The 19,138-nt window shown below is 34.1% G+C and overlaps 1 protein-coding gene across 1 annotated transcript in view; it reads right to left on the bottom strand.

Moving 5' to 3' along the window:
• The window catches only part of CATSPERE (catsper channel auxiliary subunit epsilon), a 271,733-nt gene that overhangs the window by 82,510 nt on the left and 170,085 nt on the right, over positions 1–19,138 (bottom strand). The window contains exon 11 of the mRNA XM_068538508.1: positions 8,826–9,268. Coding sequence (XP_068394609.1) covers positions 8,826–9,268 — 443 coding nt within the window. The remainder of the gene's footprint in view (positions 1–8,825; positions 9,269–19,138) is intronic.

Genomic DNA, 19,138 nt, shown 5'->3' with positions numbered 1-19,138 from the left:
AGAAAACTGGGGTAGCTATAGCTATCAGACAAAATAGACTTTAAAACAAAGACTAATATAGACAAAGAAGGTCATTATATAATGATAAAGGGGTCAATCCAACATGATATAACACATATGCACCCAACATAGGAGTACCTGCATATATAAAGCAAATATTAACAGAGCTAAAATGAGAAATAGACAGCAATACAATAATAGTAGGGGACTTTAATTCCCTACTTTCATCAATAGATCATCCAGACAGAAAATCAATGAGGAAACATTGGCCTTAAACAACACATTATACCGAATGACTTAACAGACATATCCAGAACATTCCATCCAAAAGCAACAGAATATATATTCCTCTCAAGTGCACATGAAATATTCTCTAGGATAGATTATATGTTAGGCCACAAAATAAGTCCTAATAAATTTAAGAAGATTGAAATCATATTAAACATCTTTTCTGACCATGTGGTATGAAGCTAGAAAGCAATTATAAGAAGAAAACTGGAAAATTCACAAATATTTAGATATTAAACCTTAATTAAACCCTAGAAAAATGGTACAGATGAGCCGGTTTGCAGGGCAGAAGTTGAGACACAGATGTAGAGAACAGACATATGGACACCAAGGGGGGAAAACTGCGGTGGGGTGGGGATGGTGGTGTGCTGAATTGGGCGATTGGGATTGACATGTATACACTGATGTGTATAAAATTGATGACTAATAAGAACCTGCAGTATAAACAAACAAACAAACAAAACAACTAATACTAAACTTTCATTGGGTTATTTGTATGGAAATATGTTAATATAAATGTTTCAGACATTACATGAAATTTCTAAAAATCTTATATGTTCTGGTATAATGTTATGTCATAACCCTAGTTATTACTTTAAAATGTATATCTCAGAAATAACTAATTTTCTTGTCAACTGCATTATTATGAACTTTTATCAAATCTTTAACCGTGGTCATTTTTAAGTCTTTTGTCATTTACAGACAGTTCTGGGTGTACTCTGATGCTTTTGCAAATATGTTCCTATAAAAGGGTTTCATCTTCAGGAAATTCATGGAAAAGACTCTGACAAGTACAGGTTTCTGGTAACTGACTGTACTGCTGAACTGAATGAATAAGCATTTTCAGAACTCTAATGAAAAACTGATGAGCTCATAAAAGTGTTAACAAAAGATCAAGATGAAAAAAAAATTAACTACATGGGACTGAGTGAACTGATGAGGATGAGTATAATTTTTGTGACTTTCTGTTTGAATTTAAAAAAAGAAAAAATCCCACAAGGACTCAGAGGCAAAGAATATACAAATCAATTTTCACTGCAAAGTAAAGGAGCTGTTACAGTGGAGGATTACTGGACTGAATGTCAATATTATGACATAGTATGAGTGTGTTTCATGTTTGGTAATTGCAATCATTGTTGCTTTTGTTGTGGTCATCCATGAAAAAAAAAAAAACCTTCTGCTGAACAAACAATGGGTCAAAGAAGAAATCAAAAAATACTTTGAGACAAATGAAAATGGAAACTCAACATACCAAAATTTATGGGATGCAGCAAAAGCAGTTCTAAGAGGGAAGCTCATAGTGATAAATGGCCTACACCAAGAAATAAGAAATATTAACAAAAAAATCTAATTTTACACCTCGAAGAACTAGAAAAAGAAGAATAAACAAAGCCCAAAGTCAGTAGAAGGAAGGAAATAACAAAGATCAGAGCAGAAATAAATAATTAGAGACTGAAAAAACAATAGAAAAGATCAATGAAACTAAGAGCTTTTTTTTTTAATATAAATAATATTTACAAACCCTTATCTAGACTCACTGACAAAAAAAAAAAAGAGAGAGAGAGGACTCAAATAAATAAAAACAGACATGAAAGAGAAGACATTACAATTCATACTACAGACATAAAAATGATCATAAGAGACTACGATGAACAATTATATGCCAACAAATTGGACAACTTAGAAGAAATGGATAAATTCCTAGAAACATGCAACCTACAAGACTGAATCATTGAGAAGTAGAAAATCTGAACAGACAAATTACTAGTGAGGAGACCGAATCAGTAATCAAAAACCTCCAGAAAAACTTAAGTCCATGACCAGAATGACTTCACTAGTGAATCATACCAATATTTAAAGAAGAATTGATGCCAATCCTTCTCAAATTCTTCCAAAAATATAGAAGAGGGAACATTTCCAAACTCATTTTACAATGCCAGCATTACCCTGATACCAAAGCCAGACAAAGATGCCACCAAAAAAGGATATTACAGGCCAATATTCCTGATGAACATAGATGCAAATATTCTCAACAAAATTTGGGAAAATAAATTCAACAATACATTAAAAGGATTATACATCATGATCAAGTGGAGTTTATTCCAGGGATGCACAGATAGTTCAACATGCACAAATCAATCAATGTGATATAGCACATTAACAAAATGAAGGATAAAAATAATATGATCATCTCAATAGATGCAGAAAAGCATTTGACAAGATTCAACATCCATTTATGATAAAAACTCTCAACAAAGTGTGTAGAGAGGAAAATACCTCAACATAATATAGCCCATATATGACAACCCTATACCTAACAACATACTCAGTGGTGAAAAGTTGGAAGTTTTCCTCTAAGATAAGGACCAAGACAATAATGTCCACAGTCACCACTTTTATTCAAGTTCTAGCCAGAGCAATTAGGCAAGAAAAAGAAATAAAAGGCATCTAAATGAAAAAGGAAGAAGTAAAACTGTCACTACTTACAGAGGACATGATATTATATGTAAAAAACCCTAAAGACTCCACCAAAAAAACAAATCAGTAAAGGTGCAGGATACAAGATCAATATATATAAATCTGTTGCATTTCTATGCACTAATAAGGAACTGTCAGAAAGAGAAATTAAGAAAACAACTCCATTTACAGTTGCACCAAAAAGAATAAAATACATAGGAATAAATTTAACTCAGGAGATGAAAGACCTATACACTTTAAACTATACAATATTGAAGAAAGAAATTAAAGACACAAATAAATGGAAAGATTCTATATGTTCATGGATTGGAAGAATTAATATTGTTAAAATGTCCATACTACCCAAGCTATATACAGATTTAATGCAATCCCTATCAAAATTCCAATGGCATTTTTCATAGTAATAGAATAAACAATCCTAAAGTTTGTATGGAACCACAAAAGACCCTGAATAGTCAAAATGCTCTTGAGAAAGAGGAACAAAGCTGGAGTCAAACTACATTACAAAGCTGTGGTAATCAAAACAGTAGAGCATAGGCATAAAAACAGACTCATTGATTAGTGGCACAGAATAGAAAATCCAGAAATAAAACCCATGCATAGGTAGTCGATGAATTTATTACAAAGAAGCCAAGAATATACAATGAGGAAAGGATAGTTTCTTCAGTAAATCGTGTTGGGAAAAATGAATAGCCACCTGCAAAAGAATGAAACTGAACCTCTATCTCACACCATATACAAAAATCAACTCAAAATGAGATTATAGACTTGAATGTAAGGTCTGATACCCTGAAACTCCTAGAAGAAAACATAGGTGGTAAGCTCCTTGGAGTTGGTCTTGGCAAAAGTTTTTGGATTTGATACCAAAAGCAAAGGTAACAAAAGTAAAAATAAACAAGAGGAACTGCATCAAACTAAAAAGCTTCTGCACAACAAAGAAAGCTGTCAACAAAATGAAAAGAAAACCTAGTGATTGGGAGAAAATAGTTACAAACCATACATCTGATAAGAGGTTACTATCCAAAATATATAAGAAACTCCAACAACTCAAGAGCAAGAAAACAAAAAATCTAATTTAAAAATGTTCAGAGGATCTGAATAAACATTTTTCCAAAGGAGACATACATATGGCCAACAGATACATGAAAACACGTACAACATCACAGGAATGCAAATCAAAACCACAATTAGATCTCACCTCACACCTGTTAAATGACTATTATCAAAAGGACAAGAGATAAGAAGTATTATCTTGTAATGAGGATTTGGAGAAAAGGGAACCATGAATTGTTGGTGGAAATGTAAACTGGGGCAGCTACTATGGAAAACAATATGCAGGTTCCTCAAAACATTAAAAATAGAACTACCATATGATCCAGCAATTCCACTTCTGGGTATTTATCCAAAGGAAGCAAAAACACTAATTTGAAAAAATATATGCACCTCCATGTTCACTGCAGCATTGTTTATAATAGCAGAGACATGGAAGCAACCTAAGTATCCATCGATGGATAAATAGATAAAGAAGATGCGGTAAGTATATATACAATGGAATATTTTTCAGCTATAAAGGAGAAGGAAATCCTGCCATTTGTGACAACACTGATGGACCTAAAGGGCATTATGCTAAGTGAAATAAGTCAGAGAGTGAAAGACAAATATCATATGATCTCATTTATGTGGAATCAAAACCAAAACTGATACCCCCATGACCACATAGATACAGAGAACAGATTGATCATTGCCAGGAGTGGGGGATGGGTGAAATGGATAAAGGTGGTTACAGGTACAAATTTGCAGTTAAAAAATAAATGTCATGAGAATATAGTGTACAGCATGGTAACTATAGTGAATAATATTGCAATTTGAAAGTTGCTAAAATAGTAGATCTTAAAATTCTCATCACACAAAAAAATTTGTAATTATGTGTGGTGATGGATCTTAACTAGACTTAATGTGGTGATCATTTTATAAAATATACAAATATTGAATCATCATCTTGTACAACTGAAACCAATAAAATGTTACATATCAATTATACCTCAATATTAAGAAAAGAATTTAGGTCAATTAAGATATTCAGAAATAATTTTCAAAATTTCAAAACTAACTTTTGGTATAAATATCAGTATGAAACCAGCTAACAACATTAAAAACTTTAAAAAATTAGTTGTCCACTTTTGTGTATGGGTGTTATACTCAGTTTTTTCATCAGAAATTAATGATTACTTATGAAGCTTAACACCATAGTGGCCAATAACTATAACATTCTAATACTACTATAGTTCATCACATCTAAGATGCTATCATATGTAAGACTCAACCCAATTTCAAAGATGTTAAATGTTAAAAAAAAACCTAGAAAACTATGCCTTAGAAATGATGAAATATTGTGGTGGTGGTGGTAGTAGTAGAAACAGCAGAAGTGGTGACAGTTGTAGTAGTAACACATACATATAGTGCTTATTATGTGCCAGGTGCTCTTCTAAGCCCTTTACATATATTAACTCATTTAATCCTCATAAGTAAAGTAAATACTATCATCATCATCATCATCATCGTCATCAACTTCAAAGATTTAAAAACTTGCTTATTGTCATCAGCTAGTAAATGATAGAGCCAATAGTTTATTAAAAAATGCAAATTTGGGAGAGTGGACAAGATGGTGGAGTAGAAAGACCCTAAGCTCACCTCCTTTCATAGGCACACCAAAATTACAACTATTTACAGAGCAACTATTGATGATAATGACCTGAAGACTGGCAGAAAAGATTTTCCACAACCAAAGAAGGAACCACAATGAGAGGGGTAAGAAGAATGGAGATTCACTATAGTCAAGACCCACATCCCTGGGTCAGCAACCAAAAAATGGAAGATAATCATAATTGCAGAGGTTCTCCCCAAGGAAGGGGGTGTGTCCCTACATTGGGCTCCCCAGCCGAGGGTTCTGCACCAGGAAGAAGAGTTCCCAGAATGGCCTGGCTTTGAAGGCCAGCAGGGATTGTGACTCTGCTCTTAAAGGGCATGCACAAAATCTCACACATTCTTAGTCCTAGCACAGAGGCAGTAATTTAAAAGGAACTAGGATCAGAACCGTTTGCTGAACTTGAAGAGACTCCTGGAGGGGCAGGAGGCAACTGGGACTCTGTCTGGGAACATAGACTCTGGTGGCAGCCATTTTGGGGAGCTGGTTCTACCACAAGGACATTGGTGCTGGCAAGTGCTCTTCTGGAGTCCTCCCTCTAGCCTATTCTGGGGGCTTACCAGCCACCAGTGCATGGCACCATCCACAGCCCCCCCCCCAACCCTCCCAGCCAGCCATCATGGGACCAGCCCCACAACCAGCAGGATGGCATCAGCCTTGGGACTCCCTGGACAGTACAGCCAACTATGTCAGGACCTGGCCCTCTCCACAAGCAGCCTCAGCGGGAAGAAGGACTTGGCAGCCAACCAGGTGGGGGCCAGCCCCCACCTACCAGTATACTCACAGGCAGCCCTGCCACAACAAAAGGGCCCACTCAGCCCACACAGTGGCACCCCTAGATCATACAGCTCCGGTGACCAGGGGGGAGTGCACTGCTGGTCCCCATAGGACAACTCCTACATAAGGCCACTTCTCCAAGATTGGGAAATGTAACCAATGTACTTAATACATACATATAAACACAGAGAATTAGGCAAAATGAGGCGACTAAGGAATATGTTTCAAATGAAGGAACAGGATAAAACCCAAGAAGAAAAACTAAGTGAAATGGAGGTAAGCAATCTACCCAATAACCAGTTCAAGGTAATGATCACAAAGATGCTCAATGAACTCAGGAGAAGAATGGATGAACAAAGTGAGAAGTTTAATAAAGAGTTAGAAAATATAAACAAGAACAAAACAGAGCTGAAGAATATATTAACAGAAAAAATACACTAAAACATGAAAATTTTAATGTTTCATAATCCTTTGTATATTTTGATTGGTAACTAGTATTTTGAAGGGTTTAATTGCAAGTGGACAAATATACATTATACATGCAATTCTTGGAAAGAAATCCTATGAGAGTGTATGCAGATATTGGAGCTAGATAATCAAAGAAAGTTGTGCTGTGCTGACGAAAAGTGTAAATCTTTGTTTTTGTTCTGGAAGGAGGGAGTGCCTCAGCTTCAGAAAAGTGAGTTAAATATACTCCTTGTTTCTTGAAACATGCTCAATCCAGTCTTGTTTATTGTATTTTACTTTTCCCCTGTATCTTCTTCCCCCATTCCCTTCCCTCATAATAGGCACCCATAACATATATCAAGCAAGTATGATGCTTTACTTGTTTGATATATGTCCTTGGCTATCTTTGTATTCTTATAAAATGAACAATACTCTTTTTTGCTTGTGATTTGTGTGTAGTTGTTTGTAATTTTAATAAATGTTACATAGTAACATTTGATAGGTCTCAGTTTCTTATTCAACACTATTTTTCGTTCAAGACTATGTTTTAAGGTCTATCCATGTACTTGTATATAAATCTAAAACAGCTTTATTTGTTTCAAAACCTGTTTATGCCAGATTGCATTATTATTGTAATTGTGGAATTAAACTAAATATTATGGACTGGTTAAATACCAGTGTAAAAATAGAGTTACTCTTTCCCTGAAAACTAAGTTTGGAACTGCTTTGGAAAGTTTTGATAAAGCAAGTCACAGAAGAAATTGCTGAGCTAGGTATGAGCAAGATAACACTAAAAGGCTGGGGAAAAAATTATAAAAATCTAGAACTTTGGTTGTTTTGCTAATGTCTTTAAGCACCCCCCTGCCCCCGGCTATTTTAAAGACACTGAAATGCGAACTAAGAGATGATGTCTTATGAATAAGACTACGCAAGAAAGGAGATGAGGAATTCCAATCAGTGGACTAATTTCAAAGCAAAGTCTGTGGTCCTATATTAAAAGATTGACTAATGAATGTACATTCATCTACTTAAGTTAAAGTAAAATGTTTCACATATAGCACTTTCCTTTTTTAAATGATTCTTCACTTTAACTTACTTTGGAATTAAGTGAACACTTCCATTCCACTGTATCAATTAAGAGGCCCACTACTGTATATGCTTAAGAAACCTGAGCCTAGAAAGGGAGAGTGGGGAATAGAATATACAATATTTGGGAAGAAATTACAGTAACATGTAAAAATGCTTATGCTATAATATTACCTAGGAAAGTAGTACACAAAATAATATACACAGTACATTTATGTCTATTGTGGTAGATTGTTTATGAAGATGGCTGCAGTAATTCCTCCCATTCCTGTACGTAGGTCCCTTTACAGTGTAAGTTTGCTGTTCTATTAAGAGGTGGAGTCTATTTCCCTATCATGTTAATCTGGGTTGGCCTTGTGATTTGCTTTGACGAACAGAATGTAGCCAAACCTAGGCCTTGAAAGGCCTTGCAGATTCTGCCTTCACCATCTTGGAACACTGCCCTGAGATTGCCATGTGAAGAAGCCAGGTCTAGCCTGGAGGATAGAGGACACATGGAGCAGAGACAAGTGCTCCAGCTGAGGCCCCTTATACTAACAAGCCAGTGCTTGCACCAAACATTTGACATGTGAATGAAGCCATCTTACATTATCCTGTCCCAGGCAAGCCACCAGATGACCACAGCCTCATGAATAAACCCAGATGAAACCAGCAGAACTGCCCATCTACTCATAACCCAAATTGTTGATCCACAGAACTTGTTGTTTGAAGCCATTAGGTTTAGGGATGGTGTTATAGTGCAATAGATAGCAGATAGAACTCTACAGAGCAGTCATGCACTACATAAAAAAAAGGAAGTGAACAGTACAGTTGACAAAGAGTTCTACAGGAATGTGTTTTTAAGTGGCAAAGAGGCCCTGGATATTGAAAGTAAAAATTGTTGCTCAGGAATTAATGACTTACCATATCATTATTCATTAAAAACTTACATATTTCTCAACATTTTCAAAGCTAAATTTGGAGGGAAATCCATTCTTTTAAATGTTAATATTATAATTTTACATTTATTAAAATCAAATGAAAGAATTTTAAAATATTAACTTACCATGGTTTTAGTGCAGTATCCTGAGGCAATTTCATAGTGAACCTGATTTTTCTCTTCTAATATTTTTGGGCCATATGATTCCACAATAATATACAGGCCAATATTTTCTGGATAGACTATTTGAGCCCAAACTGACAGGTTTTGTCCCTTGTCCAAAAGATAAAAAACACGAAAAATATCATTATGAAATGCCATGTAGGGGCATTTTTCTTTTGTTTTGAAAGCTATACTTTGTGCTTCCAGTTTTAAGGGATATTCCTGTGGATATATTGTGCCATTTTCAAAAACATGTATGAGATACATTTTACCAGATGTATTCAAGGAAATTAATGATTTTATTGTGCTATTTGTCCATAAATGCAGCTTTACTGCATCTTTAATATTAATCTTGAAATAAAACATTACATTATTTTCCATTTTTACCACAATATTTCCATAATAATCTGGAAAAAAGAGAGAAAAGTTTGTGTTATTCTATGTTGACATAAATCCATGCTGTTTTATTTAAGTGCACTATTAACCAAAATAATTTCTTTCATAGTGATTATTTGTATACTTCAAGAAAATTAGAGTGTTCAGGCACAAACCCATAACTTTACAAGATGTTTGAGAGTTTCTCTCCCACTTCATAACAGAGGGTTTTTTTTTCTGCATACCTTTCTCCTCACATTCACTCTATCACTTTTATAATCACATTATTAACATAGAAGAAAGAGCTGGAATTAGTGCATTAAATAATAAACGAGGATGAGCATGACAGGAATGGTATTATTAGGAAGCATTGTATTATGGACTGAATTATGTTCCCTCAAAATGCATATGTGGAAGCCCTAACTCTCATTGTGACTGTATTTGGAGGTAGAGTCTTTAAGGAGGTAATTAAGGTTAAACAGGTCAGAAGGATGGGGCCCTAATCCAATATGACTGATGTCTTTATCAGAGGAGGAAGATACACCAGAGAGCTCTTTCTCTCTCTGCATGTACAAAGAGGAAAGGCTATGTGAGGACAAAATGAGAAGGCAGCCACTGTCTTCAAGCCAGCAAGAGAGTCTTCATCAGAAACCAACCTTGATGACACCTTGATCTTGGACTTCTAGCCTCCAGAATTGTGAGAAAATAAATTTATATTGTTTAAGCCACCTAGTCTGTGGTATTTTCCTAAGGCAGCCATAGTAGGCTAATGCAATTGGGATGAAGAAATGGTGGTGGGAGGGAGACAGCACCTCTTCAGGTTCACTTTATACAAAATAATTAACTTTCTCCCCTTAATACAGTATTATGCCTAAGTCGTAGAGGTTCATAGACAATAAGTCTCTTAACCTCTTTGGTTCTATAGCCATATGTATAAAACGAACAGTTGGACTAGTTGGTTTCATAACTTCCTTTCCAGATACGACACTCTTTGCATACAGTCCCTAGGAGTATATTTTCTTTAATTTTCAAAAACAACACTTAGAAAGGACTGGCTGAAAGGAGGAAGGTGAATTCAAAGAGTTAGGGAGGTACGGAGCTCTTTGTGCGTTTGCATCTTACATTTGGAATATGAATAATTAAGTGACATTTTCACAACTTGCCATAAATTATATTCTAATCAAGCTCTTAAATCAGAAATACCAATTTTTTTTTAGGCTCAGAATACTTTAATAAGATAACAGTGTCAGCATACTACCATTTTCCTATCACACTGCTCATTAAAAACATTATTAAATGAATTTTCGATGAAATATGAAGTTAAGATGAAAATTAGGAATTTTTTTTTAAATAATGAGGATAAGAACACTATATATAAAAGTCTGTGGGACATAGCTAAAGCCATGCAGAGAAAAGTTCATAGCATTATGCTTTTCATAGTTTTAAATGCTTAGAAAACAACAAAAACTGAAAATAAATGAACTAATTATTTAACTCAAGAAGCAGGCAACAGAATACCAACATTACAAACAAAAAGCAGAAGTGAAGAATCATTAATGACAAAAGCAGAAATTAAGGAATTAAATAAAAAAGAAAGTAGATTTGATAAATCAAAGAGTTCTTTTCAAAGGAAAGGAAAACAAAAACAAAAAATTCTAAAAGAACTAAATGATATCTTGCAAGCCAAACTATCAAGGAGTGGGACATAAACAATATTATAAATAAGCAAGAGAATATGATTACAGATACATAAGAAATTTAAACATTAAAATGGGAAGCCTTTGCCAATAAATTAGAAAATCTAGAAAAAATGAATGCTTTCCTAGGAATAAACAAACTTCTAAAATTGACTGAAGAAGAGATGAAAGACTTTAATAGACCAATTAGAGAAAATAAAATTAATGAAGAGATATAACATTCCTGGTTGGGAAGACCTGATATTGCAAATATGCAATCATCTATTCAATAAATATCAATATTTACTGAATGCCCACTATAGCTACACACTGTTTTAGATATTTGGGAGGGACATATTAGTAAAAAAACTGAAAGATCATTTTCTTTTGTAGCTTCTGTTCCTTTAGGGAAGACAGCCAATAAACATAAGTAAATTATACAGTGTGTTAGGTGATTAAAGCTACAGTAATCAAAACAATATAGATCTTGTGGAGATAGATGAGGGAAGGGGATAGCCTAGAAACTGAACCCAGTTAACATGAGGAATAAATGCATAATAAAATTGGCATTTCAAATCTGTAGGGTAAGCGGTGTTTAACAGAAGACTGATTTGAAGGCAACACCAGGTTTCACAGGAAAAATAGAAATAAAAAATAAAATTAGATTCCTTATACCAAATATAATTCTAGATGAATTAAAGATTGAAACATAAAAATTATAATGATAAATTATAAAAAGAAAATATGTGATAATATCTTTATAATTGGAAAGACCTTTCATATTATGACATTACGGAAGAATTCACAAATAAAAATACTAACAAATTTGACTACATAAAAACTGAAATTGTAAATGTCAAAGTCCCTGCAAAAACGCACCAGAAATTACACACAACAGAAAATATTTGCAATACGTGTCAAAGACAAATGGATAATATACATTATAAGTAAAAAACATATCAATAAGAAAATAAGCAATCCAGTGCAAAATATCTAAACAGTATGAATTGACAATCCGCAGAAAATATGACCAATGAACATACAAAACTAGATAAAACATCTAATTATAAAATGTGCAATAAAATGAGAATTATACATTTTTCTTCCACACTATGGGTAAATAGTAAACAGATTTTATAAAAATATACATTTTTCAAATACTTTTGGGTGAGTTTAGACTGACAATTTTAAGGATTTATCAACTTTTTAAATATTCAGAACTCTGATTCAAGAATTCTATATCTAATAATCTATGTTACAGGAATACTTGTACAAGCATACAAGTATATATATACATATGTATATATATGCATATTCTCCACAGTGGTTTCTTTAATTTAATTTTTATTTTATATTGGAGTATAGTTGATTTACAATATTGTGTTAATTTCAGGTGTGCAGCAAAGTGATTTACTTATACATATACATACATACATCTTTTTCAGATTCCTTTCCCATATAGGTTATTATAGAATATTGAGTAGAGTTCCGTGTGCTATACAGAAGGTCCTTATTGACTATTTATTTTATATATAGTAGTGTGTATATGTTAATCCCAAACTCCTAATTTATCCCTCCCACCACCTTTTCCCTTTGGTAACCATAAATTTGTTTTTGAAGTCTGTGAGTCTGTTTCTGTTTTGTAAATAAGTTCATTTGTATCACTTTTTAAGATCCCATATAAAAGTGATATCATATGATATTTTTCTTTCTCTGACTTACTTCAGTTAGTGTGATAATCTCTAGGTTCATCCATGTTGCTACAAATGGAATTATTTCATTTTTTTTATGGCTGAGTAATATTCCATTATATGTATGTACCGCATCTTCTTTGTCCATTCCTCTATTGATGGACACTTATGTTGCTTCCATGTCTTGGCTATTGTAAATAGTGCTGCAATGAACATTGAGGTGCATGTATCTTTCTCAAATTATGGTTTTCTCTGGATATATGCCCAAGAGTGGGATTGCTGGATCATATGGTAATTCTATTTTTAGTTTTTTAAGGAACCTCCATACTGTTCTCCATAGTGGCTGTACCAATTTACATTCCCATCAACAGTGTAGGAGGGTTCCCTTTTCTCCACACCCTCTCCACTATTTATTGTTTGTAGACGTTTTGATGATGGCCATTCTGACTGTGTGTGGTGATACCTCACTGTAGTTTTGATTTGCATTTCTCTAGTAATTAGCAATGTTGAGCATTTTTCATGTGCTTTTTCACCATATATATGTCTTCTTTGGAGAAATATCTATTTAGATCTTCTGCCCATTTTATGATGGGTTTTTTTTTTTTGATATTGAGCTGCATGCACTCTTTGTATATTTTGGAGATTAATTCCTTGTTGGTCGCTTTGCTTGCAAATATTTTCTCCCATTCTGTGGGGTTGTCTTTTCATTTTGTTTATGGTTTCCTTTGCTGTGCAGAAGCTTTTAAGTTTCTTTAGGTCCTACTTGTTTATTTTTGTTTCTATTTCCATTTCTCTAGGAGGTGGGTCAAAAAAGATCTTGCTGTGATTTATGTCAAAGAGTGTTTTTCCTAGGTTTTCCTTTAAGAGTTTTATAGTGTCCAGTCTTACATTTAGGTCTTTAATCCATTTGGAATGTATTTTTGTGTATGGTGTTAGAGAGTGTTCTAATTTCATTCTTTTACATGTAGCCGTCCACTTTTCCCAGCACCACTTACTGAAGAGACTGTCTTTTTTCCATTGTATATTCTTGCCTCCTTTGTCATAGATTAGTTGACCATAGGTGAGTGGGTTTATCTCTGAGCTTTCTATCCTGTCCCATTGATCTATATTTCTGTTTCTGTGCCAGTACCATACTGTTTTGATGACTGTAGCTTTGTAGTACAGTCTGAAGTCAGGGAGCCTGACTCCTCCAGCACCGTTGTTCTTTTTCAGGATTGTTTTGGCTATTCAGGGTCTTTTGTGTTTCCATACAAATTAAATAAAAATTTTTGTTCTACATCTGTGAAAAATGCTGTTGATAATTTGATAGGAATTGCATTGAATCTGTAGATTGCCTTGAGTAGTATAGTCATTTTGACAATATTGATCCCTCCAATCCAAGAACATGGTATATTTTTCAAACTGTGTCATCTTCGGTTTCTTTCATCAGCATCTTATACTTTTCAGAGTACAGGTCTTTTGCCTCCTTAGGTAGGTTTACTCCTCGGTATTTTATTCTTTTTTGATGCAATGGTAAATGGGATTGTTTCCTTAAATTCTTTCTGATCTTTTGTTTTAGTGTATAGAAATGCAACTGATTTCTGTGTATTAATTTTGTATCCTGCAACTTTACTGAATTCATTGATGAGCTCTAACAGTTTTCTGGTGGTATCTTTAGGATTTTCTATGTGTAGTATCAGGCCATCTGCAAAGAGAGACAGTTTTACTTCTTCTTTTCCAATCTGGATTCCTTTTACTTCTTTTTCTTCTCTGATTGCTGTGGCCAGGACTTCCAAAACTATGTTGAATAAAAGTGGTGACAGTGGACATCCTTGTATTGTTACTGATCTTAGCGGGAGTGCTTTCAGCTTTTCACCACTGAGAATGATGTTAGCTGTGAGTTTGTCATATATGGCCTCTATTATGTTGAGGTAGGTTACCTATATGCCCACTTGCTGGAGAGTTTTTATAATTGAATATTGAATTTTGTCAATTTTTTTCCTGCTTCTATTGAGATGATCATATGGTTTTTATTCTTCAGTTTGTTAATGTGGTGTATCACACCAATTGATCTCTGGATATTGAAAAATCCTTGCATCCCTGGGATAAATCCCACTTGATCATGGTGTATGATCCTTTTAATGTATTTTTGGACACAGTTTGCTAGTATTTTGTTGAGTATATTTTCGTCTATGTTCATCAATGATATTGGCTTATAATTTTCTTTTTTTGTGGTATCTTTTTCTGGTTTTGGTATCAGGGTGATGATGGCCTCATAAAATGAGCTTGGGAGTGTTCCTTTCTGTGCAATTTTTGGAAAGAGTTTCAAAAGGATAGATGTTAGCTCTTCTCTAAGTGTTTGATAGAATTCGCCTGTGAAGCCATCAGTTCCTGGACTTTTGTTTGTTGGAAGATTTTTAATCAAAGTTTCAATTTCATTACTTGTGATTGGTCTGTTCATATTTTCTATTTCTTCCTGGTTCAGTCTTGGAAGATTGTACCTTTCTAAGAATTTGTCCATTTCTTCCAGGTTGTCCATTTTATTGGCATAGAGTTGCTTGTAGTAGTCTCTTGGGATGCTTTGTATTTCTGCGGTGTCTGCTATAACTTCTCCTTTTTCATTTCTAACTTTATTGATTTGAGTCCTCTCCCTCTTTTTCTTGATGAGTCTGGCTAATGGTTTATCAATTTTATCTTCTCAAAGAACCAGCTTTTAGTTTTCTTGATCTTTGCTATTGTTTTCTTCCTTTCTATTTCATTCATTTCTGCTCTTGACGTTTATGATTTCTTTCCTTCTGTTAACTTTGGGTTTTGTTTGTTCTTCTTTCTCTAGTTCCTTTAGGTGTAAGGATAGATAGTTTATTTGAGAATTATTTTGTTTCTTGAGGTAGGCTTGTATAGTTATAAACTTCCTTGTTTGAACTGCTTTTGCCGCATCCCATAGGTTTTGGATCATCGTGTTTTCATTGTCATTTGTCTCTAGGTATTTTTTGATTTCCTCTTTGATTTCTTCAGTGATGTCTTGGTTATTTAATAATGTATTGTTTAGCCTCCATGTGTTTGTGTTTTTTACGTTTTTATCCCTGTAATTCATTTCTAATCTCATAGCACTGTGGTCAGAAAAGATGCTTGATATGATTTCAATTTTCTTAAATTTACTGAGGCTTGATTTGTGACCCAAGATGTGATCTATCCTGGAGAATGTTCCTTGCGCACTTGAGAAGAAAGTGTAATCTTCTGGTTTTGGATGGAATGTCCTATAAATATCAATTAAATCTATCTGGTCTATTGTGTCCTTAAAGCTTGTGTTTCCTTATTAATTTTCTGTTGGGATGATCTGTCCATTGGTGTAAATGAGATGTTAAAGTCCCCCACTTTATTGTGTTACTGTTGATTTCCTCTTTTATAGTTCTTAGCAGTTCCCTTATGTATTGAGGTGCTCCTATGTTGGGTGCATATATATTTATAATTGTTATATCTTCTTCTTGGATTGATCCTTTGATCATTATGTAGTGTCTCCCTTGTCTCTTGTAACATTCTTTATTTTAAAGTCTATTTTATCTAATATGAGTATTGCTACTCCAGCTTTGTTTTGATTTCCATTTGCATGGAATATATTTTTCCATTCCCTCACTTTCAGTCTGTATGTGTCCCTAGATCTGAAGTGGGCCTCTTGTGGACAGCAAATATATGGGTCTTGTTTTTGTATCTATTCTGGAAGCCTGTGTCTTTTGGTTGGAGCATTTAATCCATTCACGTTTAAGGTAATTATTGATATGTATGTTCCTATTAACATTTTCTTAATTGTTTTGGGTTTGTCTTTGTAGGCCCTTTTCTTCTCTTGTGTTTCCCACTTAGAGAAGTTCCTTTAGCATTTGTTGTAGAGCTGGTTTGGTGGAGCTGAATTCTCTTAGCTTTTGCTTGTCTGTAAAGCTTTTGATTTCTCTATCAAATCTGAATGCGATCCTTGCTGGGTAGAGTAATCTTGGTTGTAGGTTCTTCCCTTTCATCACTATAAATATGTCATGCCACTCCCTTCTGGCTTGTAGAGCTTCTGCTGAGAAATCAGCTGTTAACCTTATGGGAGTTCCCTTGTATGTTACTTGTCGTTTTTCCCTTGCTTCTTTCAATAATTTTTCTTTGTCTTTAATTTTTGCCAATTTGATTACTATGTGTCTCAGCGTGTTTCTCCTTGGGTTTATCCTGTATGGGACTCTCTGTGCTTCCTGAACTTGGGTGGCTATTTCCTTTCCCATGTTAGGGGAGTTTTCTACCATAATCTTTTCAAATATTTTCTCAGGTCCTTTCTCTCTCGCTTCTCCTTCTGGGACCCCTATAATGCGAATGTTGTTGCGTTTAATGTTGTCCCAGAGGTCTCTTAGGCTGTCTTCATTTCTTTTCATTCTTTTTTTAAAATCTGTTCTGCAGCAGTGAATTCCACCATTCTGGCTTCCAGGTCACTTATCCATTCTTCTGCCTCAGTTATTCTGCTATTGATTCCTTCTTGTGTATTTTTCATTTCAGTTATTGTATTGTTCATCTCTGTTTGTTTGTTCTTTAATTCTTCTAGATCTTTGTTAAACATATCTTGCATCTTCTCGATCTTTGCCTCCATTCTTTTTCCGAGGTCCTGGATCATCTTCACTATCATTATTCTGAATTCTTTTTCTGGAAGGTTGTCTATCTCCACTTCATTTAGTTGTTTTTCTGGGGTTTTATCTTGTTCCTTCATCTGGTACATAGCCCTCTGCCTTTTCATCTTGTCTATCTCTCTGTGAATGTGGTTTTTGTTCCACAGGCTGCAGGATTGTAGTTCTTCTTGCTTCTCTCCTTTGTATTTCTGTGGTGTCACTTGTAGCTTCTCTTTTTTCATTTCTAACTTTATTGATTTGAGCTCTTTACCTTTTTTTCTTGATGAGTCTGGCTAAAGGTTTATCAATTTTGTTTAACTTTCAAAGAACCAGCTTTTAATTTTATCTTTTCTATTGTTTTCTTCATCTCTATTTCATTTATTTCTGTTCTGCTTTTTATGATTTGTTTCCTTCTACTAACTTTCGGATTTTTTATCTTTCTTTCTCTAAATCTTTTAGGTGGAAAGTTACGTTTTTTATTTTAGATACTTCTTTTTCCTGACGTAGGCTTGTATCATTATAAACTACCCTCTTAGAACTGCTTTTGCTGTCTCCCATAGATTTTGGGTTGTTGTGTTTTTGTTTTCACTTGTCTGCAGGTATTTTTTGATTTTCTCCTTGATTTCTTCAGCGATCATTGGTTCTTTAGTAGCATATTGTTTAGAATCCATGTGTTTGTGTTTTTTGTAGTTTTTTCCTGTAGTTGATTTTTAGTCTCATAGTGTTATGGTCAGAAAAGATGCTTGGTATGATTTCAGTTTTCTTAAATTAAGAGGTTTCTTTTGTGGCCTAGTATGTGATCTCTCTTGAAGAATGTTCCATGTACACTTGAAAAGTATGTGTATTCTGCTGCTTTTGGATGGAAAGTTCTCTCTCTATATATCTATTAATTCTATCTAATGTGTTATTTAAGGCCAATGTTTCCTTATTAATTTTCCATCTGGATAATCTGTCCTTTAATGTAAGTGGGTTTAAAAGTCCCCACTATCATTGTGGTACTGTCAGTCTCTCCTTTTATATATATTAATAGTTGCTTTATATGCTTAGGTACTACTATGTTAGGTGCATATATACTTACAATAGTTATATATTCTCCTTGGATTGATTCTTTATCATCATGTAATGTCCTTTTTTGTCTCTTGTAACAGTGTTTGCCTTAAGGTCTATTTTTTCCAATATAAGTATTGTTACCCCAGCTTTCTTCTTGTTTCATTTGCATGGAATACCTTTTTCCACCTCTTCACTTTCAGTCTGTGTGTGTCTTTAGATATGAATTGACTCTCTTGTAGGCAGGATATATATGTGTTTTGTTTTTGTATCCATTCAGCCATGTCTTTTGATTAGAGAATTTAGTCCATTCACATTTACAGTAATTATTGACATGTATGTTCTTATTGCCATTTTGTTAATTGTTTTGCAGTTATTTTGTAGTACTTTTTGATCCTTTCTTCGTCTTTTGTTCTCCTGTGATTTGATGACTATCTTTAGTGTTATGTTTGGATTCCTTTCTCTTTTCTGTGTGTGTACCTGTTATAGATTTTTGGTTTATGTTTACCATGAGGTCTACTTATAACAATGTATATCTACATGTGATTGTTTTAAGTTGCTGATCTCTGAATTTCAAACACATTTTAACAAACCTGCATTTGTACTCTCCTCCCTGCGTGATTCCTGTTTTTGACATCATATTTTACATCTAATTTTTTTGTGCATCACATAACTGCTTATTGTGAATATAGATGATTTTACTACTTTCATCGTTTAAGCTTTCTATTATCTGTGTATGTGGTTGATTTTCTAACTTTTTTTGTATATTTGCCTTTACTGATGAGCTTTTTCCTTTCATAATTTTCATGCTTCTGGTTGTGGCCTTTTCTTTTTTGCTTAGAGATATCCCTTCAACATTCCTTTTTAAGCTTGTTTGG

The sequence above is a fragment of the Eschrichtius robustus genome, chromosome 3 (assembly GCF_028021215.1).
Source record: "Eschrichtius robustus isolate mEscRob2 chromosome 3, mEscRob2.pri, whole genome shotgun sequence".
In the NCBI taxonomy this organism is placed as follows: domain Eukaryota; kingdom Metazoa; phylum Chordata; class Mammalia; order Artiodactyla; family Eschrichtiidae; genus Eschrichtius; species Eschrichtius robustus.
The sequence above is the reverse complement of the archived record's forward strand: the minus strand, read 5'-3'. Positions and strand labels throughout refer to the sequence as shown.